The following is a 27072-nucleotide window of genomic DNA, read 5'->3' on the forward strand; positions in this document are numbered from 1 at the left end:
CATTTCGTCTGGCTTCTTTAGGCGGCTCCTGGAGAATAAACCTGGGTGCTTCATTGTGCTTCACGATTCAGGTTTTTTTGCATCTTGACCTACCATAAATAAAACACAATTTTAAGTTTACTTTAAGATGACACGCAAATACTGATATTCCAGGAATTGTTTTACATTTGATAACCAAATAATCAGTGGTGGAGAGTAACAAAAAAATGTAATTTGTTACTGTACTCAAGTAGTTTTTTTGAGTATCTTTACAAAGTACATCCACTGTGGATGACTTTTTACTTTAACTTCACTACACACTACAAACAACTTTCTTTTTACTCCACTACATTATGTGAAATCTGTGGGGATGAGGTTAATACAAACAGTGACTGACCATCACACATCAAACCATTACAGAACACAGTATAGAAACACACACACACACACACACACACACATTCACACACATACATATATATATATATATATATATATATACACAACTAACACCTTTTACCTAAATGAGTTGATTACAATGCAAAAAATTATACTGTCATTGGAGCTTTAATAAATCATTGTTCCATATTTAAATAAATAGTTTTCTACTTTTACTAAGGTGAGAACCGCTTTTACTGGAGTGAGTAATATTTTATTATGAATATTTTAAATGAACTACACTGTTTACTTTCGTCCACCACTGCGTGTGTGCGTGTGCGCGTGCGTGCGCGCGTCAGTTTCATCATATAAAGTGCATTTAAGTTGTTTTACGTTAATCCCAAAACACATATCTTACCTTTTGATCAGCGTGTAGATAAATAATCGCCGCGATGCGCCGGTGATTTATAGTGACCGTTTCTGCCTGGAGTCTGCAGACACTGCGAGTAACTTAAAAACACAGAAACGGGGAAACAGCGACCTGGAGTCCTAGCGGCCAAAAGTATATTACATCCGTAGTGGTTTAGCACTACCATAGAGAATGAATGGGAATCCGTTTAGGGCCGTTTAGCGTTCAATTCCCGGCCAATGCAGTCAAATCTTTTCTTTTTTTCTTTCCTTTTTGAATTTTCCAAACCCAATAGCCAAATAGTATCATTTTTAGAGCACTAATGATTTTATTTTATAATTACTATAGTGATAAGAGTAAAAAGATTATACAGGGTTTTCAACCTATTTTTCCACAACTGGATATGACAGCACATCTACTTACTGTCAGTGTCCGCCGCTGTGGTCACAGGCTCTGCTTGAAGTTTCTTTTCAACATTCACCACTTCACATTTTTCCTGCAAAAGAAGAAGGTTGAAGTGTTTTTTAATGCCCTTTATGTTAGCAGTAGATTAGTAGTACACATACAAAGGATTAAGCACTCTATTAAATGGGTCATATCATGCAAAACTGAAGTGTTCCTGTTTTTTCCTACATAAAAGTGCCTGCTATAGCACAGAATACATGGCACATCATTTAAAATGATTTAAACTCAGCAATAAGAGTGTTTTTGCTTTTAACAATAAGTATTAAACTGAAGGTAAATACAGTAGAAAGCAATACATTTTTTACTCTTTAATTTATTTATTTTAGGCAAATTTTAGTGCTCAGTGGTTTAATTACATTTCTTCACCAACTATACATAAAACTATACATTAAAACCATGTACACAAATAAGCACTTCCTGCTCAAATGGATAACTTTCTTCAGGTGCTTAAACTCTTACACAGTACTGTATTCCACCTTTTCAGCCTAAAGCACTTTTAAAATAAAATGACAAGGAATATTTAACAGCAGACTTCAAGTGAACATCAAGACAATAAATATGTGTAATGTAATTAATGCAATTATTTTTGGTTATAATTTGTGGAAATAAAATTAAAATTTAGGGAAAATAATGATGACAGCTCTTACACTGCCTGGTTGAGAGTAGGTGTTGTTCAGAGCTTTCAGAATGAGCTCCAGTGGTTCCCGGAGTTGCTGTCTTTGCTCTGGAAAGTCTACAAGTGGCAAGCAGGCATTCCAGTAGTGCTTGGCTGCAGACCCGCAATAAGTCCAGCTACCAGCCTGTTCAGCATAGCTACAGATATAGGAGAAGCAAACATATGTAAACAAACAGAGTGGAAATCACATGATCCATGTGAAGTCCATGATGAATAGCTGATGTGCACATTTTCTGGCCTTTATTTTTTTTATTGAGTTATGTGTAGATTTTTTGCCATTATATACATGCTTATAGGTGTATAACATACAACAATAAGTTAGGATGTAGACCTAAAGTGAAATACTGTCTCTCCCCATGCCTAAAAGCATGTGCACAGCAGGCAGTAAATCAGTCACACAGGTTTAGTACACTGACCTGATGCTAGACTGGAGCATGTCAAGAGCTGCTGTGTAGCTGGAAGGATGTCCAACAGACTTATGGAGCATACTCAATCCTCTGAGACATGCGGAGCTGCTCAACATTTCCTTTACTGTTTTCACACTGTACCTAAACGCAAACACAGTTACACACATTTTCAGCTTATAATCAATTAAGCTACTTGAAATGAATCAGTATTTGTCCAAAAACATTTTTAAATGACTCAGACTCTGGATCTTTGTGAATGGGATAATCTGTGCTAATTTCATATTACTGTACCATAAAAAGATTACATAACACAGAACACTATGCTAAGCAGTATCATGTGTAATGTGTTATTTAAACAAGACCACTAGGTGGCACATTTTGGTTTCTGGACAATATTTCAGTGTTTCTTTTCTGTCTAAAGAATGTTAAATAAATATATTCAGCGTAATCCTTTTAATTTAAACCTTTGGACAACTGCTGAGCCTTATACAGCATCATTAAGTTCTTCTGCTTCCTCACTCTAGTCTCCTAATAAAAACACTTACAGACTGCTTGCTGGGACCTTCGCTTTATGAATAGCAGTCTTCTCCAGTTGCAATGCATTCTGTGTGCAGGTCATGACCAGGTCATGATCAGGGCTCTGGCAGGCAAAGTAAGCGAGCTGAGACCATACGTATAGCTCCACCACTGGATCAGACCACTTGCAGTCTGCTGCCATTTGTGCCAGCTGCCACCGAGAAAGAGAGTGGACATAATGAAGATGATGGACACAATAACAAATAAAAAACTGTAGTTATGGCGATTCTCTTAAAATTATAAAAATGGTATATTTTAATAATAAGTCTGCAGTATAGAGCTTTTTTGCAGTAAAGAAAAAAACAATAAAACTGGAGTAAAATACAATAAACACACTAATATAAAGATATTCACTACTTAACTAAAAAAAACTTTATTACATAAAGTGTTACTAACTATAAAGTGCTTTTACTACAGTATTCATTAGCAGCACATCCTATCAAAACAGTGTGGTTGTTTTATTTATGCAAATACAAAGATTTTAGCTGACATTAAGATAGAATGGCAAAATAACCTAACAGGGACATCCATAATACTAGATAATATACAATTACAAGTAGAATGGCTACAGCGAGGATATCCACATTCTGATACATCACAGCATCTCTTACCACTCTGAGGCTGGGCACAGAAAATTCCATTAGTCTGAGATTAGAGTTACACAGCAGCATCTCCACTCCCACCAGCACACGGGACATGGCTGCTACAGACTCATTTTTACTCTAGGGGTATTACACAGACAAAGAACAGGTGTGTAAAGGTAAATATTCAGCAACACTGGCAAACACATACAAATTAAATTCATTTAGCACTGCAAACCACAGTAAGCAAAGCAGACTGAGAGCTTTATTATACTCTCTCTTTAATAATTTAGTTTTCTGTTTTATTGATGAGGTGAGTGGAAGTAGATTATATCACACATTATTACACACGTTTAATATGAATCCTGTGCTCTAATTAATTAAAAATGTACTACTTTCATTTAGAGGTTACACATTGCAGAGTACTTTAACTCACATATTCCCAATCCTGGTGCTCCACCTATCTAACTCATACATTTCTTTTAAGCAGCAAATTATTGATTAGTTAGATCAGGTGTACTGGGAGAAGAAGAAGCATTGAAATGTATAAAACAGTAAAAATATATAATACATATCATTTAAAAGCACCAAAAAAATAAATACCTCATCATCAATGTCAAGTTTTTGTCCAATCTGTTGCTGTAGCAGATATTTGGTATTCACCCACGTGCTGATGAGTTGTTTTCTGACCATCATGGGCACCATCGCCTCATTCCCATTGGACAGCCTCAGGGCATAGTCACATACCTGCAGCATGAAACAAAACACCAGCATCCATCTGTTCATCCATTCAGTAACACAAAAGTACCTACATCTATCACTACTCGATTTATTTTTATCCATCCATCACTTCTGAACTCCCTTCACTCAGCCAGCCATTCATCCATCCTTCCGCCATCCGTCGAACTGGCTGTTAGGGAGTGTCAGCCGGCCCTCAGAGAGACTTCATACTTTCACAGTCATTGAATCTCATTCTAACAGCTCAGCTCAGGCGTAATTGCTGCAAATCTTATCTCCTTCTAGCAAGCATTTTTTAAATTACATGTTTCTTTTAACAATTAATAATGCTGAGTCAAGTGAAAAAAAGAGGATTTTCCAAATCTGCACGGAATTATACACAATTATGCTTAATCAAAATAGAAATGGAAACGGAAACACAGCAATGTACTTGCTGATGCCATAAATTGTGAAATTTCATGGGCTGTTTGCATCTAATTTAACTGGGAAGTTGCATGGGGCATTTGCATGTGTAATTTCATTGGGGAAGAGCAACTTCCTTGTTATGCATCTTCTGGGAGATGAGGTAGGCATTGCTCCACCTGGAGATCTGCCTCCAGCCCTGCACCAACCCAGTTAATTAAGATCTAATTAGGTCCAGCTGATTAACATTCTGATGAGAATCTAATTAATAGAAGTCTAATTAAATTGAAGTTTTGTATGAGTCTCGCAAGCATCTGTCTGTCTGAATTTGTTATTAAAAGACTTAACCTAAAACAAATCATGTGCATGTGTTGTTATCATATACAGGTGCAATTACATCATCTTTCATTTTTTTTGTTTTAATATACTGCACAACACTGAGTTTAGTTGTTGTTAGGTGTTGTAATGTGATTTGATCTATCAGCACTAAATGCCAGGTTCACTAACCCTGCTCCTGTAGAGTTACTGTTCTGCAGGTTATACCTTTACACTAAATCTAACACACACATTTTAACATATCAAGTACTGCTGGAGGCAGTAATTAGATGAATTGGGTGGTAATGATTAGTGGTTGAAGCTACAGTCTGCTGCAAAATAGCTCCCCAGGACTGTACAGAACTGTAGTAAAATGCCAAGTAGTCTATATTGTTGTTGTATAATCTCATTAATTTACAATTTTCATAACACCGTGATATCCATGGCACTCATGATATGAACATAATTGATCCAAGTGAAAGTGATCATTACTAATATAAGATCTCACCAGCAAAGCAACGCCAATTGTCCAAAGCACACAACCAGGAGCATCCTATGAGTTCTGGGATTTACATTAACTCCACAACCTTCTGATTGCTGGCTCAAATTTCATCTCCCAGGAGATGTGAGTAGTGGGTAGAACATTTAAAACTAGTAAATACCCTTACATGGACATCTTTTTCAAAGCTGGTTCTTAGTGGATTCAAAATGATTTTTCTATGGTATCACTCAATAAATCTTTTATTGCACCTTTTTAGGAGTATAAATTACTGAGAAGCTCTCAGTGGCTGCATCTGCTGATCCCTTATTCATACTGATTTGGTGATGTAGACATTTTAGAAGACATCTGCAATCAACTCTCTCACCTCTAAAGCCTTCTTGATATCCTGCACAGCAGCCGCCTCTAGAGAAAAGCCATGGGTGGAGCTATGTTTTTCTAGAACCTTTCCTCCACCCTTTTTCACCTTGTCAGCTTGCTGCTGCACTCCACCCTTTGCAGTGTCTTGTTCTGGCTTAATTTGTCCAGCTGCCTCAAACCAAGGTTGGATCATTCCCTGAGCAACAGCATCACACAAGAGGACCAGAAGCACTACATCCCTAGAATGACAGACAGAATAAAAAGATATGCACAATTCAAAACACTATATTTTGGAAAGAAAATTCACATGCTTTAATCAGGGTTTGAAAGCACTGCCTTACCCAGTATGGCTGGTCTGTTTGAGCAACTCTGTTAGTCGGCTGAACGTGGGTAGAAGGGAAGGGTACTGCTTTTTGGACAGCAAATGCGTGTTGTAGTTCCACAGGTAAACAGCTGCATTAGCCACCAGCCACGCTTCCTGTATTTCTGCACCCAGCTCTGCCCCTCGCAGAAAATTATCCGTAGCATAGGCTGAAAGCTTTTGGATCCAATCCCTGCAGACAACGAAGAAACGGTAAGGGGGCAAACAACCAAACCGTAGGTGTGAAAATGGTCTAAGACTGAAAGTGGTATTATGCATGTACCTGTACAGCGTCCACTGAGAGTCATTCTCAGGTTGGTGTGTTTTCTTCTTAGCAGGCCGAACTGGTAATTCACTAAGCTCCATGCCCTCAGACCGAAGTTTAACTATAGTTACCTTAGAGACAAGAACAAGAATGAATGTTTTGTGTTACAGAATAAAAAAAATAGGTGTGGTTACAAGGTACATAAAATAAATATGAAAACAAATTATATTAGAACAATCACTCTAATTAGATGGATTGGAGTTAATTTTGTGTCATGATATTTGAAAAAGACGATCATGTTTTGGAAATTAATATTACATTTTGAGAGGACAGAGGTGCTCCAAATACACATCAAAAGAACTTTCCAGCATTCTGCTTATACTTAAAACTTGCAAACATCAGTTAAAACTGAAACATTTTAATAACCTTAAAAATATATTTGCATTTAGGTCTATTATCTGTGAGTGCAGAACTATATGTTTGCGCTGTCCGGGTCAACCAGAGGAGGATGGGTTTTACTTACTGAGTCTTGGTTCCTTAACCACCACCTTAACACTGTTGCCACTATGGCTGTGGTGCTTAGACCTTAGAGGCTTAGACTTGTATCTCTGTAAAGCTGCTTGTGACAACATGTTTTGTAAAAATCGCAATACAAATTAATGTTAATTGATTTGAACAAAAAAAATCTTCTCTTAAGACAGGGATTGTTGATTCTTGCCTTCAACCATTAAAGAACAAAATACCTACAAATGGGAACATTTGGTCCCCCCCCAAAAAAAAAATTGTAAAAGAAAAGTGTAAAGTGAGTGGGTAGAACCTTTAAAATGAAACCCTAAATAAACACCTTTACGAGGGCATCTTTCTTAAAGCTGGTTCTTTATGGAATCAAAATGGTTCTTCTAAGGCATTACTCAAAAACCTTTTGTTGCACTTATTTTAGGAGTAAAAATTACTGATCAGCAAATGTTCATACACTTCAGCCATAAAAAGTTCTAACTGGCTGCATCTGATCCCTTATTCACACTGATCTGGTGATGAGGAGCTATAGTACGTGGGCCACATAGACGGAACTGCTGAGAGCCTCCAGCAACAGTCTATAACAGGCTGCGACAGAGGATCAAAGCAAGACAGGTCGATTAGGGAGCTGGGCTTACAATCCCTGCACGCCCTCATCAAATTAGAGACGAGCCTTGTGAAAAAACCGACCTCTCTAAAAACAAAGGAAACATATTCGTGGAGAACAAAGAGATGGGCCGCTATCAAAATGGAGCGTCGGAGACAGCCGTTTCAGCTTTTGTCAAGGTCATCGCTTTTCTTTTTCCTCTTAATTCTCTCGCTCTCACATCTCTGTTTGGTTCAAAGGGAAGTTAATATCTCTGAAGACTTCATTTCAGAAAAGAGCCTGGAGGTCCAGTGCAGTCTTAATAATGTCATCACAAACTTGTGTCAGCTAGCATTCTTCAAATGAGAGCCATTTTAAAAGACATTTCAGACCCTAATTTCTCCATAATAATAAGACAAAAAAAAAGAATAACAACACATAATTATGTACCAAAAAAAGGGCTATTTGCAAAAAATTGGCTACAAATGGTAATTTACTTACTCCAGAGGTAAGCATGCATTAACTGAATGTAGATTCTCTTCTACCTCAGCATTAATGAAGTGGACCTCAGCCAGAAGAAGCAGGAGCTCTCTCTCTCCAGCCTGTTTCATTCCTCCATGGTCCCCTTGGCTACTCCCTGCTGGCTTACCATTGCCGTTCAGCTCACCTGAGGGCTCTAGAACACAAAAATATACACCTGCTCAAATGAACTGGTGACAAAAGCCCTGTTTGGACTGGATTAGTTTCTAAATTAGTTTTGTCCTCTCCCAATTCACTATTTTTGTCATTTTTATGACCTGCCCACTCATGCATTAGTAAAGACTTCAGCGTCTTTGACCTTCTTTAAAAACACTTATAAAAGTAACCTTAGGTTATATTAATCTCAGCAAATGGATGTGTGTACATATTGCATCATTATTCTTTTTTGTATACAGGCTTTCAAAGGGGCTTTTATCTTTGCTGTGCGTGGCCACCTTAGGCTCATGTACAAGCATCCAGTTTCATTAGTGAATGCTTTTCTTTAGAGATTATTTAAGCTTTTGTGTGCAACTGAACATTTGTGTCAGCAGTAGAAAAAAACATATTGCAGCTGAGTTCACTAATAGGAAGGGATATTCACAAACGTTCAGACATAAGGTGTGAAGTATCTGGGGGAAAACAGCTTTCTTGATTGCAAATGGAGGTGGGTTATTCAACAAAAGTTCATAATTGTTATAATTTTTCACTACACCTCATGTCCATTTCACAAGGGATTTCTTCTTTAACATTTATCCTGTTGTAACTTACTCTTGCTGTTCCATCTGCCATCATCATAAAGCAGACAGAAGCGGCATGCTGCCCTGCAAATATCCCACACCTCCTGCTTCCGTGCAACCTTCACCAGAGAGGCCCATAACCTCATCCTGCCACAAAAGTACATACAAAAAATCTCTATAATCAATACAATAAGGGTAAGAAAAAAACAGTACTTAAGTTCATCAGTGGGGAAAGAGAACATGAACAAACATTTTTAGAAAGTTTCTTTGTTTGAGTTTGGGTTATAATACATAATGTATGTTACCTCGAGGATGGCTATTCTTAATGGTATTTTTCTCCATCCCTAAGCAGCATTGTTTAATGGTTCTGGCTATCTTAATGAGGTCCTAGCGGATTCAAGTTTATTAGAAATTGCTTCCTTGCATGTCCTTGACTATTCTTGAAAAACTTTCTGTCAGTACTGTGAGGTTCCAAGTGAAGAACTCTCATAACATCTATAATTCATTTTTTTTACAAAGCCTTATCTAGGGATGTGCACAGGCACAGATATCAACAACAATATCCTCATACCTCTCTCTATCATCTGTGCCTCCCTCCAGCCTGGCCAGATGTCCTTCTACCTTTTGGATACAGGTCATGTGATGCTGGGCCTTGGCAGCAAGCTGCTCCACAGGGATATGGTGTCTTTTACCTGGAACAGAACAAAATTATGACAAAGTGCAACAAAGATGTTTTTCAGACATTGTGAAAATATGACAAAAGTAAGTTGTCATCAGTAGCATTATCGAAAAATCTGTATTTGTTGCTCCTGGACTCCCATACAGTTAGGAAGTGTAATTTGCCCTAAAATATACATTAATTACATGCAATTCTGATTATGAAGGTGGTAAATCATCTAGTAGTAGGGGTTGATATTTTAAGTAATTTCATTCATTGGTTAAGTAATTTCAAGCAGCTGGAAGTAAATATTGAAGAAAGGTAAACTGATCCAGAATAGTGCTAGCTGATGCTGTCATGTTACAGCATGCTGACATAAACTGTTATCAGTCACAACAGAAAAAAATATGTTGTAGCAACCAGCATGAAAATATAAGGAAACATAATACTCAGTTTGCTACAAATTATACATTGCCACTGCAAACATATTTGAACTTGACTTGTGCTTGTTTGTGTAGGTTCACTGTCCTTAAACTTGCAGCGCAAGCAAGCTTTGAATCTGGGGAAAACGGGACTAAGCAGAAAACTCACTCTAGTGTTTTGAAATTTAGCTGCAGTGTACATGTGTGATTTGCAGTTTAGACCCTCCAATCATGACAATTCCTAATCACCACATCATGCAAATCTAGACATAGCTGGTGAAAATAAGCATGGTGAATATAATATAAAGGTTGCATGTCATAATGCATTTTCATGCGTTTGTGGCGCATGCAAAACAAAACATAGTGGAGTGCTCAGTCTTGGCAGTGGTTTGGTTTAAATAATAGACACAGAGGTTAAGCGTGCGCGTGTATCTCAATAGAGAGGCCACTACAATGTAACAACTTAAACATTACCACTCATCATTTATTCATCTCCCACACACACACACACACTCTAGACACCAGCACTGCAGCTCTCACTTCAAACACCTTTTCTTCATTCTGCCCTTTGGATCTTGAATAATGGAAGTTGCGGCTGAGGTCTGGAGACTTTGACCCTCACAAGACACACACACACACACACACACACACACCACATTACAGTCAGACACAGGCACTGAAGATGTGAAGCTCTTGTTGGGGTTAATAAACTTCAGAGAAGGGTGGTACTCTTGGGGCCTGAGAGAGCAGATGAGGCCAGAGATCAAACGAAACAGAGACCGGAATCATCTATCTGCCACTCAGAGGAAATGCAGAAAGAGGAGATGCCAGTGGGACTAGAGCTCCAGTTTGACGGGACTTGGTTTGAGCACTGGTGTGGAATGAGTGTGATTATATGCTGCTCAAGTGCACTACCATTTACAGCACCAAAAAGGAACATGACAGACAAATTTGTTCATATAATAATACCTTGCACAGCCTTGTCTGCATCCAGCACCATCTGGAAGGTGTCAGGTGCCAGGGCAGTTCCAGCACTAACCAGCATGGGGCGCCACTTCTTTGTTGGCATACAGCCACTCCCTTCTTTTGCCTGTGAAACACAAAACACACAACACCTTCTGATCTCAGCAGTATCTATACAGACCCATCCTAAATATAGCATTCCAGTTTGGATTTACACACTAAAATGGTTATTAAAATGATGGTGGTCTGACCTGCTGGATAAGCACAGCAGCCTGGTCCTCTGGGCGAGTGGGGGTGTTGTAGAGGCTGGTGCGCAGCTGAAGGAGGTGCAGTGAGGATGACAAACGTTCCTGATGTTGGCCTCTCTCATCCAGGCGCAGGGCTGCATGGAGATGTTTTAATGCAGGCTCCAGCCTGTCCTCTTTCTCCTCTATAGCAGCCAGCTCAGCTTGGACCTGACAGCGTATGTCCAACAACGTGCTGCACACACAAACACATACCAGGTACACATACAGTTACCTCCGAATTTCCACATGCCTGCAGATGAACAGGTTTCTGAATACAGTGGAAATAGCTACATTAGTGCTCCAGCCAATTTGATCATTATTACAACACAGTTTTTAACAGTCTGGTTAAAATATGCATGTTTTAAGACATAAGGCTTAAATTTGTTCAACCTACACAGACTGAAAACAGGCCTGTCTGTTTGTTGTTTTTGAAATTATTTAATTCCCCTAAACCAAAGTGATAGATCTGAGCTTTGTTTATAACAAGCATAATGCCCACTATAACAATATTGCATTGTAATGTCAGAACAGCTATTGTGATGGTACTCAATTCTGATGTCATAATGGCCATTGAGACAATACTCCATTGTGATGTTATAGTGGCAATTGTGATGGTACTCTATTGTAATGTAATAGTGGCCAGTGATGGTCCTGCACAATGATGTATTACCAGGTTTACCTGTTTACCTGGTAAGGTTAATGCGATATCCAGCCCTGATAATTATGACACATAAACTATCAATATCAGCTTCAAAAACACTGATCTAGTTTTGCTCAGAGCTGACTGACCTGCTTTTTTGTCCAGAGAGTAGAAAAGATTTTGAATAAAAAATGTTAGGAAAAATACCTGTTGATGTCATCCAGTGCATGTGCAAGATTGAGCAGAGGTCTTTTGATGCTCCTCCGGAGGTTGTGCTGAAGAAGGGGCAGACAGCTGTTCCACTGAGCAGCACACACACACTGCGTTACCTCGCCTTCTCCTTCTCTCACTGCTCTCTGGAGCAGAGCATCCAATCGCCAAACTACTGCAAGCTGGGCCTGAGTGAAGAAAACATATTCACACTTAATATAGTGCATTATGTACTGCCTACATATGCACAATAGCCAAACTAACATGAAACATTCATTTAATTTTCCATACATACTCTATACACTTATGGCAATTATGTGTTTCTCTATGTCTCAGCACAGATGTTGCCCTCTGTTGGCAGCATCAAGCACCCAGTATGGATTAACACCATCTGGAGCTCATCTGTGTTTTTGCTAAAAATACATCAGCCACATCTCACGTCACATATTAAGAAACACAAATTAGCACCTCCACACTGCTTTTGGTGTAGTCCTCGATGCGGCTGACCTGTCCCTTAAGGGTCAGCTCACACTCAACACACTCCATCTTAATGCGCTGAGCAACAGTCTGTGTAGAAAATCGAACATAAGCAGGATTAATACAGTAAAGAAGCAATGACAATCTATCTGCCATGTCTGAAAGATTTTGGCAGACAATAAGGAACTATCAATTCACTCACAGTGCCCTCTATGGCTTGTAGCTCCTTAAGGCAGCCTTCTGCGACCCTGTGCTCTTTTAGCTGCATACAGAAGAAGGCCAACTCCAACAGAAGTTCAATCCTATTAAAGCAGATATGAAATTCAAGATGAGCCAATCTAGAGCTTACATCATTGTGCATATATGTTATTAAGACACACAGTTGTACCTGCTTTTTTAGTTAGAATACTGTATATACAAACTACTTGTTGGTTAGTAGTCTACCCCATCACATAATATACCACAGTAACAATGATAGTTTAATTTTTCTTTTTCATATTTAACAAAATTTGTCAGTATTTTTTTGCAATTAGCAAAATTTAACATAAAACACTGCATTAGAGTTTATTTTATTTCTGATCAATCAAATTAATTACCAGTTACTGATAGTTTTTCATTTTTTATGTAACTGAAACCCATACTGAAGCCTCATCAACTAAATATATTTCTAAAAATACAGATACACTGGTATGTCATATTTATACGGCATATATATTTATATACATATAATTCATGTTTTACACCTACAAAGTTCTGAATTTAGAGTATTTTCTGCTTCTTATTAGTGTTAAATTTTGGGCTTTGGGAGGTCAGTTTCCCTAAAAGCACAAGCAGCTTCTTCTTGATTTGCAAATGCTCTTTTTTGTTATTCATGTTCTCACTAAGGGCTTCTTGATAAGCTCTTTTCAGATGCAGAGTGTTCAGAAATTATACCTGTGGATGTTTTTTTTCCAGATTTCTCACAGTTTGTAACATTTTTAAACACATTTTTCCTTTGTTGCAAGTTGATAAATCTCCACAGAACTAATTATTGACATATGAATAATGTATACTTAAATGTATTCCTTTTTGGGGTTTTACAGTTATTGCGAGCATATGTAATCATTCACCCCTGTGTGTACCCGTCCATAAATGTCTACACTACAGTTAGACCATGAAGTATCTGGTCTACCTGTCAGACAAAAGGATGTGGGAGCTGTCATCAGAATCAGGACTAGAACTGTGAGAGGCAGGTGATTCAGCCTGGGATGACTGGCTCAGCAAGAGCAAAATCTCCTTCAGTTCAGCAGTTTCATTACTGACTTCACTCACTTCAGCAATGCTGGGGACAAAGACAGACAAATAGACAGGCAGATGGACAGGCAGATGGACAGACAGATGGACAGACAGATGGACAGACAGATGGACAGACAGAAACATTGCAAATATATTACTATTCTTAGTGAGTCAGGGACAATGAAGTGACTGTGGAACAGTCTGAACAAAAACCTGCAAGTAAAACCTTTAAATATGAACAGTATTTGACAGGAATGCTTAGATACTCAAAGATGTATAATGTGAACCAAAAATTGCCTCAAACTTTAGTTCCAGAATGGATAAAAAATAATATATTATATATATTATATATATTATATAAATTCATTTATATTTGGACACAGTCACACACCCTGTGGGCTTTCTTCTGAAGGATCAGAAACTAGCCCACACCACTTCATCAAAGGATCAGAGGCCAGCAGAAATATTTATTCATACACTCTACAATAATACAAAGTAGGCACTTTCTTCATGTGGTGGCTTCTTTCAAAAATCTTTAATAGGGGTGGACAATATAACCTGAAGATAATATTATGATATTTTTGCGATAATTATATTCTTGGCAATATGAATAAAACAGTTTGAAACAATATAACAGTTCCAAACATTCAATAGAAAGACATATGTAAACTTTGTCTAATTTGTAAACAACAGAAACATACTAAGAAACATTATAAAAGAGTAAAATATAATGTAACATAAAAGAAAAAATTATATCTATAAAAATATATATATATAAAAAATATATCTACCACAATACTAAATACTAAAATACTAAACACTCCTAAATCTCTACAGTGTAGAAATATTTGATAATATTGTATCATATAAACCCTCATGACAGAGAAGGAAAAGGCAATCAATCCACTCACTGTTTAAGTTTCTGTATCTTGTAGATGACAAGTAATTTATGACTTCGTTTTCCTACAGTTTGGGAGGAATCTAGAAGATCATGGAGTACCTGGAAATCAGGTCAAAACACAGATTTTAAATGCTGTTGTCAAAACCCAGAAAAAAGGGACACCAACAGCAAACATTAGCTATTTCTTGTGAAAAATGGATTGCAGAAACTGTCAGAGTGTGAGGGGGGTCAGCTGTCCAAACAGGTTCTAATAAAAGGTGTCAACAGCGTAAAGACAAAAAGAGCAAATGATTTACCTGTATGGAGAAAATGCGTGGATACATTTCAGGTTTATGCGCTTCTATAAACTCAGAGGTGACCTTGGAAAAGGCAGCTGCCTCCTTGTGTTTCCCACTATCCACCAGGCACTCAACAAGATGTCTAAACACAAAACCACAATGTGAATCAGTGGCAGCTCTTACACATTCCATTTAAAGATAACTACTGACTACTTAAGCAGGCTTTCTCAAAAACAATAAAAATGAATTAAACTCCAGTTCTGTCTGCATTTGCTGAAGTGCTTTGTAAGCCAAAACGGTTCTGCCCAGTCAGACATGCAACGTGTCTTTAGTAAAACAGAACTAAAATAAAATCCTTCAGAAATTCTGGGCTATATTATAAAAATAAAAACAATTAAGATAAAACTAATAACATTTGCAGCTGTGATAGTAAAAATATTATAATTATTAATAATATATATTTTTATTGGGGTTTATATATATATACTTTTGTTAAATATGGATCAACATGCAGAAATTTATATAAAAAAGAAACATTTGTTAAAACAAGTTTAGAATACTGTTAGTTTAACAAAAATATTGTAAATATGAAGCTAACTTCTGCTCCCTTGTGGACAAATTATTAAACTAAACTACACATGAACATGCACTTTAGACAATTCTAAAAACATCTAGGCTAATTTTATATTTTAATTGTTAACAGAAATTAGATAAAGCCCCATTTTTTTGTATTGATTTTTTTATATTTCCACAAGACTTCTTGAACCTCTTTTAAATGTTCAGATTAAAAGTGGAGATCTGCAAGCTCTCACAGCATAAGTTCAGCCCGCCAAGCGTAATCGGGCTCCTGCACTGCTTCCAGAGCGCTGACCACCTGTGAGAGAGAGCAGACCAGGTGCTGCCGCTGGCCAGGTCGCAGGAATGCGCGCACAGTCTGGAAGTACAGGAGCGATGCATTGAAGACCAGAAAGTGGTACCTGAAAAGCAAAGAGAAAGACACGATGAGCAGACGAAAAAGAAAGGGGGGGAGAAAGATAGAGAGATAGAAAAACAAGACGAAAATACAGTGAAGAAAAGCCAGAGAATGGGACAGAGTAGCAAGTCATGCCAAGACAGTGATGTGAATAAAATATTCAGACTTTGTTTTCCCAAAAGCTGCCGAGCCAGCATCACTTTGAACACTTTCTAACAGTTAAGATTATCTTTACACAGTGCTGCTTTTGGGACACTGAAACCAGTTTTATTATTCAGGGCTGCTGCTACTGGGAAAACCCCGTCTGATTTTTCTGAACATCTCAATTTTCGCCCTGTGGTGACCTTAAGTCTCGGTTCATGTAAATAGCCTTAAAATGAGCCACAGGAGTGATGTGGATCCAAAGGGGAATCAAACCAAAAAAGGGGTTGAAGACTCTATTTGAGGGCTAATTTATTCACCAGGGAGCTTCACGCACATTAGCATGCTCCATATCCAATATGTTTTAGCTTGGATAGGGGCTATACGCTTTTATAGCAGACACAAATCAATAATTTGTTATCCATCAAAGATGAAATGGAAGTTCACAACAGATCTCCTCAACTTAACATGCATGAACTGCAGAAATTTTCAAGACTGTTTGTTTGTAATTACTTTTTTCTGCACTTTTTCACTAGGGATATCACAATACTAAAAATCTGGTAGGTAGTACCAACACCTCGAGAATTATTTGATGTAAAATGCCAATTTAAAATGCCAAAGAAAATAAAGAAAATAAAAAAAAATAAAAAATAAAACACTATCGTACCTTTTTGTTTAGTAAGAGCTGTGAGATGGAGACTTTAGTAATAACATGATTTTTTTCTCTTCAAATAATAAAAATTAATGAATTTTTATTTTTCTTAAGAAAATTATAATTTTTACAGGAGTATTTCTGGACAGTCACATATTCCAGATGCAATTTTCAAAAGATTCTATGCTATTCTATGCTATCATATGTCTTGATTTGATATGTACATATTAACAAAAAATACTATTTCCATTAATTCACAATCCTGCTGCACAGAAGCAGAACAGTCCATATTTTTCCTTTTTACAGCATACCTTTTTACAGCATACCATGTACTAAGCAGTACATCACTCGTCTCTCTTGATTACTAACAAATGGCAGAAACAGGATTTATTTTAATTTAAATTATTTAAATTTAAATATTCTAATATTTAGTGAGTAGACAGGTCAAATGTTTTTGACACTTTGATGTGCATTTGTGGTTGTGAAAGAGAAATCTCCAGCAGCACCCCTGAGCAAAAAAGGTATGGGTTCCTTTGGTAACAGTATCATCAGTATAATTGTTTTTTATTTCAGTATCAACTTGGTAGTGAAGTTATTTCTACCAAGCACCTGAAAATAGTACTCTCTCCTGAAATATATCTAGCCTATTTCAGTTGATGCTTTTAACCTGAAAAGCAGCAGAACATCAGTGCATTCAACACAGTCTGTCATGTCAAAAATAGCACAGGCTTGTATCTCTTTGGTCAAGAATGGAGATGGAAAAGCACTGCTCCACTTCCCTGCTAACATCACACTCTACCTCGGGTTGTCTTTGGAAATCTCTATGGCCTTTAGATAGTACATCACAGCCTTATCCATATCCTCCTGAAAATGGAACAGACACACAAAAGCAGTAAAATGAGGGCTCTGATGTGCCTGTTGCAAACACCAGAGAATAGCAAAAATATCATAACAACTTACAATGACTAATCGCATGCACCAAGAGAAACTATGTGTTCATGATCTGTGCATGTTGCATATGTTCCCATGAACCCCTATGACTCATGCACCCTATATAACACTCTTTGGAAATGACGCAAAGGTATGCAAAGATTCTGTACAACAGGGCTACTCACCACAGTGGTGACAGTGTGGGGCGAGTTCAACTGAGCCTGGCAGAAGTAAGCGCGGCATAGAAACTGATTCGATGGGGGGTTGGTCTCAAAATACATCATTAGGCAATGCTCTGCGATCTCCTTACAGCCCAGCTGAAAGCACAGCAAACACACTAAAATACACCTGTGTCCAGATGACTGACATCTGATACACTTTCTGGATGCAACTTTTTACATTACAGTACCATAACTTCATTCTCAATTGATTATGAAATTAATTTCCTAATATTGGAATAGCAATGCAAGTATAGGCTAAATTAATGTGTTTACACATTTTTTCCCTTTGTGAAGTATCTTTAATCAAACATGGCTTGCTTCATGCTGAAAAGGCAGCGCATTATTTTAGCATGTAAAATATGATCCAGTGGGAAAATCATGACTTTAAAAGCTCTTGTACACCAGCACTTTCAGACTTCCTCAGCTTAGCCCTACATAGATAATGTAGCAGTTCTCTGTTTCAGACAGGTATAAATTTCCAATGTGACCCATGGTTTCTCAGGGAGCTAAAGGAAGTGTCTTATGCAGCCTAGCCTTGGATTTAGGGCTGTTTAATATGCAATTTATGAATCAGCACCAGTGCACTACTTATTTACAGCTTTGTTTATATTGTCAAATAAAAAATTAAACATTGTAAGACTGACATTATAATAAAATAACATTATACAATGTAGCTATTCATTATAAAACACAGATGTCATATGGAATAACATTAGCAAAAATAACCAGTAAAAATGTAAAGTAAAGATTAAATCCAAATAATAAGTATTACATAATCATAAGTTATTTAATTAAAAACCCCAAAAGTAAGACATGATAACTACAACCTACTTTTTCCTTTATATTTGCCCTTGTGGCACACAACACAAAGGGGCAGCAGTGTTCTGCTCTGTTCTATTTCCGTATACTTGGCCCTGACCATAGATAAGCAATGGGTTCAGTAAAATCACAGCACGTCAAAAAGACGTACCAATCTAAAAAAAGGTCCTGCGACCAATTATCTTTGCTAGTGTTATCTCTCCAAAGCACAGCCTGATCCTGCTGTCATTCTGCCTGGAAGGGGAGCCCTGCATATCAGTGTCTGCAGTCTTTGGAACATTTTCGTGTGCGTTTCCAGCAACTTTCTGATTTCAATCCTATCCACGCCTGTGGAAAATTTGCCCGGGTCATGCAAGCCAAGCAATCACATAGCTGCTAATGCCAGACAGCTCAACTAAATATCCAGACTCTGCTTATCAGCACAGTGTTCCCAAAGCCCTAGTTTTTTATGGGACACAGGATATGGATGTCCAAACTATATTTGCCACAGCATGAATATTAACTATGGCATTAGCTGTATACAAAGCTACCTGTCAGTAGCAACTAAATGTATCCTGGCAGTGCAATATGAACTAAAGGCATACAAAGAGTGACTTGAAGTAACCTAGCTAGATGAAGCAGTTTTTCAACTCGGCAAGAACCACTCATTATACTGAGATTTGTTTTCTTAATGTTACTTTATGGTTTATCAATTTTAGGTTTAATCTGTGCAATGCTTATATCTCTTACCTGTATTGCTTGCTCTGAACACAACACATACAGCTCAGGGAGAAGACACACTGGCGTATTTCCTGAGAAAACATCTTTAATTAGGCCATATGCTTTCTTCAGAGCTTCAGGATCTGCAAAAAAGCAATGTTAGGTCAACAGAAGCCATACTGATAAAGTGACCCAGGAAACTGTTAGCCCCAATAACCGTTGTTGCCACTAAGCCATTTCAGTGTGTTCAGTCCTTGAACAACCTGCTTGTCTTATCTGGTGTAACAAACACACACATCTTGTACTAACCAGTACACATAATACACTGCCTGTCTGAACAATAAACTTTAGAAAGTCTTCTTGCTATCACTCCCTGTCTGTATGTTTAGATTGGACCTCAACACTGCTGAAGCATTTACGAGCTGGTGGAAAATACCTAAGTGGTTTAAACCCAATCAGATCTGCTCTAAGAGAGATCTTTCACTATAATATTACTGTATGTACCAGTACTCGATCAGGGCAATAAGGGAAAATAAGTTGTCTTCAGTGATTTGTGCTTCATTACTTAAACAGTAACATTTTTTTTAATATGGGTGTACCAAGAGTGACACTAACTCTCACCTAAAATTATTTCATTAAGCATTAACGAAATGATTTGCTTTTACTTAGCAATATTTTACCTTTAGTACTTCTAATCATCTAAAATAAGCTAGTTACATGGTTAATGAACTTTGTCCGCTAAGTTACTCCCTGCTAACACTTTAGGTTAGTAAAACGCTTTCTGAATTACAATTTACATTCTTAGAATCTGTGAAGTTTTCTAGGTCTAACGTTTTTAAACGTTCTAATAATGTTGCTGCAGGGTCACTGGTAACGTTGCGTTGAGAAACATTCTAATAAAGTTGTTATTGCAAACCATTATTAGGTAATGTCGCACGTTTTTAAAACATTCTTATAACCTTTTTCTGTATTGTTACAGGCTAACCTTCCTGGAACCTTTTTAAAACGTTGTTAAAGGTTCTAACAACGTTATCTGTTAGATTGGCTGAAAATAAACTAGGTTAATTAATTATAGGAAACTAAAACAAGACATCATGAAATTAAATTAAAGTAGTTACTTAACTATAATATTATTACGGTTTTAATAGAAAACAAGTAATTAGCTACTATTACCGTTTTTGTCCTGTGCCTGTATTAAACAGTGGCGGATCTGAAGCTCCATTCATTTGTGTTGAACACCAGGAATGTCCAAATATTAAGAGCAGCTTCTGCTTTTAGTCGTAGTAACCAGCTAGAGTTGGCTAACTAACTAATTAGCTAATTAGTAAGTATCTCTTCGCTAGAGCCCGCTGTTTCTATTACATTTCACCGTTTAAAACGCGTCAAACAGAACAAAACACAGTAGAAATAGATACGGCTTCGCACCTGGACAAAAAAATAAGGCTAAGCTTGCTAACTAATTAACTAGGTTATCTAAATGTAACTGTTTACTTGTGAAATGAAGCTTAGCTAGCAGGCTAACTGACTGAAGGAGACGTTTCAGAGTTAACCAGCCACTGTGTGCGCGTGCTTGTCGCTAAGAGACATATCACAGCAACAGCACGGAGCAGGGGGTGAGGCTGGGAGTTGAATCCAGGAAGAGTCGATTCTCCGATTCAGCAGTATGAATCAGCTCCAAACTCTCGGGTGTTTCTTACCAAGAGCGTGAATAATTAACGAGATCGATAATGACAACCTTGCTGAAGAATACAACCAACCCCAGCTTTTCTCTGTAACTGATTTCAGATGGTCTAAGATGGTCATTGGTCAAATGTCTCCCTCATTAGTCAGTCTAAAACCCGCCCTTCAGAAGCTTAAACCAGCCCAAGTCTGAAGCAAATGGCAAAACAACTAATGCCAGATTCACACTACACTACTTTTTGAGTCTTCCGTCATTGTGCTGTTTACACTACTGTGCTGTAATCCTGAGTCCTTCAGTTGTTGAGACTTTCACACTACATGACTGGTCAGCGACATAAATTACGATCACAAATTACACGATTTCTAATTCTCCAAAAACACGTTTTGTCACGAGAACACACCTGAACTAAACACACACGAAAACTAGATGCCATGCCAGAGAATCTCTATAGAGGAGAATATGCACTTGCAATGAGTCCAACATGAACGGGTTCATATAAAGCAACTGAGCAAAATCAGAGTTTATAAATGTCTGATCAGTTTTATATTGAAATATGCACTTATGTCCTCAACACAGGACTATGTCAAATGTTTCAGTACTGCAAACATCATTTTTTGTATAATTCTGAACTCCAGTTATACGCCTTTTAAACATTCTCTACCTGTATCTCCAGTAGTGATGGGCAGATGAAGCCTCATTTGGTGTATGGCACATTTCCCAAACTGTGTCGACACTGTGTTGAAACTATGTTGCTGTATCACTTAATGGCGACATCTGCTGGACTGAGAAAGTCATTGCAAGCAACTATGCGAGGAACTGCATCGGTCACGTGGTTTTCCTTAAAATGATACGCGGTCCGACACAGGGGTTTATGTTGTGGTCACATGGGCTCTACGTTGTGGTCACATGGGCTCTACGTAGGCTGTTTCTGAGGATACGTATCCATCACGTGTCTTATACGCAGCTGTGAAGTTGTAATCGGAATGGTCCATGTGTGCCGGGTGGGTTTATCTGTGAGAGTAATTTGGTGGAGTACAGAACGAGATGGCGTCCCGGAATTTTTTGAACGACTGTCGTAGAACGTTTTTAGAATGTACCCGAGTTTTATCGTCGGATGACCAGCAACTTGATAATGTTCAGCCTGTTATAACCAGGTAACTTATTCTATCAATTATTAAGTTATTTGTTATAGTCGGGTGTCTTCACATAAATGTAGTGAGCGATTAGCAAGGCGAGAACTAAGGTTAGCAGGGAGATAAATAATGATGATAAACGGACACTGATAATAATTTGTAGAGAAGATACTTTAATTATTATTTTTTATTATTCTTAATGACGTTCATTGGTTTCTATGGAAGCCCATTCCCGCCACCTAAAAAATAAAAATACTCCAGGAATTTTTTTTTATTATTATTAAGTAAATTGCTATCTCAATATTTTGAGATACTAAGTCAATATTTTGAGATACTATCTCAATATTTTGAGATACTAAGTCAATATTTTGAGATACTATCTCAATATTTTGAGATACTAAGTCAATATTTTGAGATACTAAGTCAATATTTTGAGATACTATCTCAATATTTTGAGATACTAAGTCAATATTTTGAGATACCTTAAATGCTGGCTGAATATAGGTGAGACAAAGATGCAAAATGGATACCATCATTGAGGACTACTTCAGACGTGGATTCACAAATCATGAAATATTGGAACTTTTAGAGGAATCACACAATATCAAAATAAGCCTCCGGATCTTGGACGAGGCTGAAGTTAGCTTCTTATTCGCCAGTGTCTTATTCAGATTTCCGTTCCACCTTAAATACTGGCTGAACATACATGCGGCCGCCTGTAGATGTCGCATTTTAACAGTAAAAAACAGCATGTAAGCAAAGTGCTGTGAAAACGCTCTGAATAAAGGGGAGAACACAATGCGAGGGACAGAGTTTAACTCTGAGTGAAATATAATGTAAATAAAATTAAATATGAATTAAAACGTTATTGCTCTCACTTTTGGCCTAATTCCCAGGTCATTATCTACAGGTGGCCGCATGTATATTCAGCCAGCATTTAAGGTATCTCAAAATATTGACTTAGTATCTCAAAATATTGACTTAGTATCTCAAAATATTGACTTAGTATCTCAAAATATTGAGATAGTATCTCAAAATATTGACTTAGTATCTCAAAATATTGACTTAGTATCTCAAAATATTGACTTAGTATCTCAAAATATTGAGATAGTATCTCAAAATATTGACTTAGTATCTCAAAATATTGAGATAGCAATTTACTTAATAATAATAAAAAAAAATTGCTGGAGTATTTTTATTTTTTAGGTGGCGGGAATGGGCTTCCATAGGTTTCTCTTGTTAAGAGGCATGTAAAACATTTGTGTTTTGCTGTTTTGTACATTCCTATTCAACTTAAGTAAGTACTTGGGACAGGCTTTTAATTTTGAGCTATTTATAATGGAGTCTGATTTAAGTGTTTCATTATTCTTTATTGTTCTTGTTGTTTATTGTAATGCAACTTGCACGTTATGTTGGCTCTGTATTGCATCACATTACAAAATTGTAAAAAAAAAAGGGAAACGTTAATTTTTGATTTCCAATACATTATATTATTTTCTACCAAATAAATTACGATTGATTTTTGGTCTTATTTTTGATGAGGTCTTAAAACGGTCTTTAAAACTATTAATTGGACTTTTAGAATGATTCAAGAACCCAGTTTTAAAGTTAATAATTTTCAATTCTGAACCAAGTTCATCAACACACAAACAGAAAGCAGAGAAAATTATTCATATTAAAACAGTGAAATTACATCTCTTTTTATTATGTGACTAACAGATTGGAGACAATGGCCTCGAGCATTCGCTGGGCCAGTGGGCGACTCATTGAAGCCGAAGTGGCTGATGAAATGATTGGGCTCATCAATGAATTAATTCAGGAAGCCAGCAATCAACATCAACCTTGTAAGTTTAATTGTCAAATAAAACAGTTGCTATTTAATTAGGTTTTAACAGTGTTGTGTTAAAATACTCTCCAGCTGATTTCATATTTTTTTTCCAAGATCAGTTTTCAGGTTATAAAATACTAAAAGACAATTTGAGTAAACACAAATGCAGCTTTTACATGATTATTATATTTACCATATATAAAAGTTTATTTAAAATGTATAAAATGTGAAAAGGCTACTTTAAACTTTAAATGAAAAGGCTAATTTAAACTGTTTGTGATACCATTTGCAGTAACATTTGTTTGCAAAAAGTATTTGTGTATAAATTATTCAAGCAATATTCAAGGCATTCCCATACATCCCACAGTTGGGTATATGAAATGTCAAAGCAAATCATTTTACTTAGGCTCATTGTTTATTTAATTTGTTCAATTATGTTTAATTTAAAAGTTCTGGAGATATTTTTTAAACTTTTCTATTTTTTATTAATTCTATACTATTTTGTCTTGGACTACAGCTTTTCCTGGTTTCACTGTACCTCGAAGGGCAGGACATGTGGGAAGATCAGTTTGTCAAATAACACAACAGCAGCTGCAGATGTTATTATCATTTAACTTTTCTGGCAAACAGATTGCAAACATATTGGGTGTATCAAGAAGCACAGTGAAGCGACAGTTAAGGTATGTCAATTGGTTATGTTCTTGATAAAGCACTGAAAGGAAAATATGTGGTCAAGAAACATTTTGTGAATTGTTTTGTCTACAAATTACACAACACAATGAACACAACATTTTGGAACTGCATTATAGAATTGCTCACTGGTGGGTGGGGGTGTAGAATAACATGCTTCCTCCGATATATATGAAGACAGCCACTGTCTTGAACTATGACTGATGCAGCATCATGTAATTTTTATTCATATAACAGCACATTTACTAGCCATGTTTTTGTAAATGCATTTAAAATATGTGAATGAGTTCTGTTTGTTTTAGTAACTGATTTATGATTTGTTCACTGTAAAGCAGTTTACTGTATTGACTTTTTTTTTTTTACTGCAGCATAGTATTAAAATATGTCTTTTCCTTATCATAAATCCAATCTGCATTCTTCTGCACTTTGTGTTTGTAGACAGTACAATCTATCATTTCAGGGTCGTTACACAACTCTATCAGATGAAGCACTTGACAGCAGTGTGCTGGAGATTGTCTCTGCCAATGACGAAATAGGACCTGAAGCTGTTAGGGCTCGGCTTGCTGGTGAAGGCATCCTAGTCCAGAGACGACGTGTGCAGCAAAGTGTAATCAGGACTAATCCTGAAGGTGCTGCTCTTCGGACAATGTCCCACAGGCTTCACAGAAGAACATACAAAGTGGCAGGACCAAATTCACTGTGGCATGTAGATGGAAATCATAAACTCATAGGTAAGTAGCAATATAAACTTTTTTTTTTTTTTACTTAATGTGATTTATTGGCACCAACTGTGTCAATACCCAATGTAAAGATACCTATTTATTTATGAAGATTAAGTTCAATTGAGCAATAATACATTCAAGGTTCATGCTACAACGTGTAATATTGGCACTGCTGTGCCACGGTCATAGTTTATATTACATGTTATAGCATGATCCTTGAGTGTATTATTGCGATTATACTACAGTTCCATTATCTCTGTTTATTAAAAAAAATTTGACTTAAACAGGACGAAAAGAGGTTATAAACACAAAATAGTTCTATTGCTGTGCTGTTTGGCTTGTAAGCGTTGAATTGTTGCTAGGTTACCTGTATGTGCCGTATTAATACATGCAGAGCTTCGGTTTCAGTGCATTACAGGCTGATCATGGCACTCATAAAACGCTTCTCGGCCAATCACACTGCATGGTCGAAATTAACTGTGGTATAAATTGAACGTTAAAAATATCCTGAAGGAGTAAAATCACAACTCTTTACCCTTTGCACTTACAATGCTTTCCATGTTGATTGGGTGTAAAAATGTGTTCGTCTTAAGTGATCTTGGGGGACTGATAAGGGCATTATTTTAAGTGTGAATTCAATGTACTTTGTGGTTAACTCTTAATTTAATGTGTTTTTTTCTGTCATTCTCCTGATCTTTTTTAGGTGGAGAATTGTGATCCATGGAGGTGTTGATGGGTACAGCAGATTTGTGGTTTTCCTACAAGCTTCAAACAACAATAGAAGTGACACTGTTATGAACCTGTTAATTGGAGCAGTCAGCCAGTATGGTGTCCCTTCAAGGGTCAGATGTGACCATGGAGGGGAAAACAATGGAATGTGTCTCTTCATGGATATCTTCCGAGGCTCAAGCAGGGGAAGTGCTTTACGAGGGAGGAGCACTCATAACCAGCGCATTGAGAGACTATGGAGTGATGTGTGGAGAGGTGTTACAAACGTCTATTATTCATTGTTTGCATGGCTGGAGAATGAAGGAAAATTGGACTCCAGTAATGAAATGCACATGTGGGCTCTTCATTTTGTTTATCTCCCTCGGATAAACCGTGATCTCAGATTGTTCATTCATCAGTGGAACCACCACAAGCTGAGAACTGGCCACATGTCACTGCATCAGATTTTTGTGCAAGCTTGTTTGTCACAACATTTGCAACATCACACTGGCATTCAAGGCCTCTTTGGAGCAGATGAACAGCCAGAAGCAGAGGGCGGCGAGGCAGGGGCAGCCGCAGCGGAGGGCAGCGAGGCAGGGGCAGCCGCAGCGGAGGGCGGCGAGGCAAGAGTGCCTGCCTTTGACTGGCATCAAACAGTGGATGTCCCTGTGAATCGGTTTATACTCAATGGAGAACAATTGGAACACATCAGGCAAAACATATATCCTTTGGGGGGTGCAACTGGAACATGTTCCTAATATCAGTTAGGAACTGATATTTTTGAACAGATACTTAACTACCTGTCTTGAATACAAATGCCAATTGCTCTGATCCAGTATTTTTAACTTTTTGCAGACAGACTTCAAAATGTTAAATACCAATGTTTGTGAATAAACACGCTCATATCTTGATTAATGATAACTTTTAAGAATTAAACAAATTCAAAACTGTTAATTGTGTAACTTATTTCAGGGTGCCAGGGTACTGAGAGATTT

General features: G+C 37.3%; 1 protein-coding gene and 1 long non-coding RNA gene across 2 annotated transcripts in view; one reads left to right on the forward strand and one right to left on the reverse strand.

Moving 5' to 3' along the window:
- The window catches only part of LOC103041657 (cilia- and flagella-associated protein 46-like), a 66640-nt gene extending 45611 nt beyond the window's left edge, over positions 1-21029 (reverse strand). Inside the window, exons 1-25 of the mRNA XM_049481806.1 lie at positions 20489-21029; positions 19346-19458; positions 17762-17893; positions 17446-17510; positions 15693-15857; positions 14899-15022; positions 14613-14701; positions 13598-13747; positions 12629-12728; positions 12418-12516; positions 11947-12137; positions 11064-11292; positions 10819-10939; positions 9341-9461; positions 8801-8916; positions 8059-8189; positions 6430-6542; positions 6127-6339; positions 5793-6024; positions 4075-4218; positions 3502-3612; positions 2860-3041; positions 2324-2455; positions 1879-2044; positions 1190-1262 (exon numbers count right to left, since the gene is read on the reverse strand). Coding sequence (XP_049337763.1) covers positions 1190-1262; positions 1879-2044; positions 2324-2455; positions 2860-3041; positions 3502-3612; positions 4075-4218; positions 5793-6024; positions 6127-6339; positions 6430-6542; positions 8059-8189; positions 8801-8916; positions 9341-9461; positions 10819-10939; positions 11064-11292; positions 11947-12137; positions 12418-12516; positions 12629-12728; positions 13598-13747; positions 14613-14701; positions 14899-15022; positions 15693-15857; positions 17446-17510; positions 17762-17893; positions 19346-19458; positions 20489-20537 — 3361 coding nt within the window. The 5' untranslated portion in view covers positions 20538-21029. The remainder of the gene's footprint in view (positions 1-1189; positions 1263-1878; positions 2045-2323; positions 2456-2859; positions 3042-3501; positions 3613-4074; positions 4219-5792; positions 6025-6126; positions 6340-6429; positions 6543-8058; positions 8190-8800; positions 8917-9340; positions 9462-10818; positions 10940-11063; positions 11293-11946; positions 12138-12417; positions 12517-12628; positions 12729-13597; positions 13748-14612; positions 14702-14898; positions 15023-15692; positions 15858-17445; positions 17511-17761; positions 17894-19345; positions 19459-20488) is intronic.
- Positions 21030-21884: 855 nt separating this feature from the next.
- On the forward strand, positions 21885-27072 carry LOC111196826 (uncharacterized). Its single transcript, XR_007440093.1, has 5 exons — positions 21885-22150; positions 23849-23973; positions 24475-24637; positions 25108-25378; positions 26073-27072. It is a non-coding gene; the product is annotated as an uncharacterized LOC111196826 (long non-coding RNA).

The sequence above is a fragment of the Astyanax mexicanus genome, chromosome 7 (genome assembly GCF_023375975.1).
Source record: "Astyanax mexicanus isolate ESR-SI-001 chromosome 7, AstMex3_surface, whole genome shotgun sequence".
Lineage (NCBI taxonomy): Eukaryota > Metazoa > Chordata > Actinopteri > Characiformes > Acestrorhamphidae > Astyanax > Astyanax mexicanus.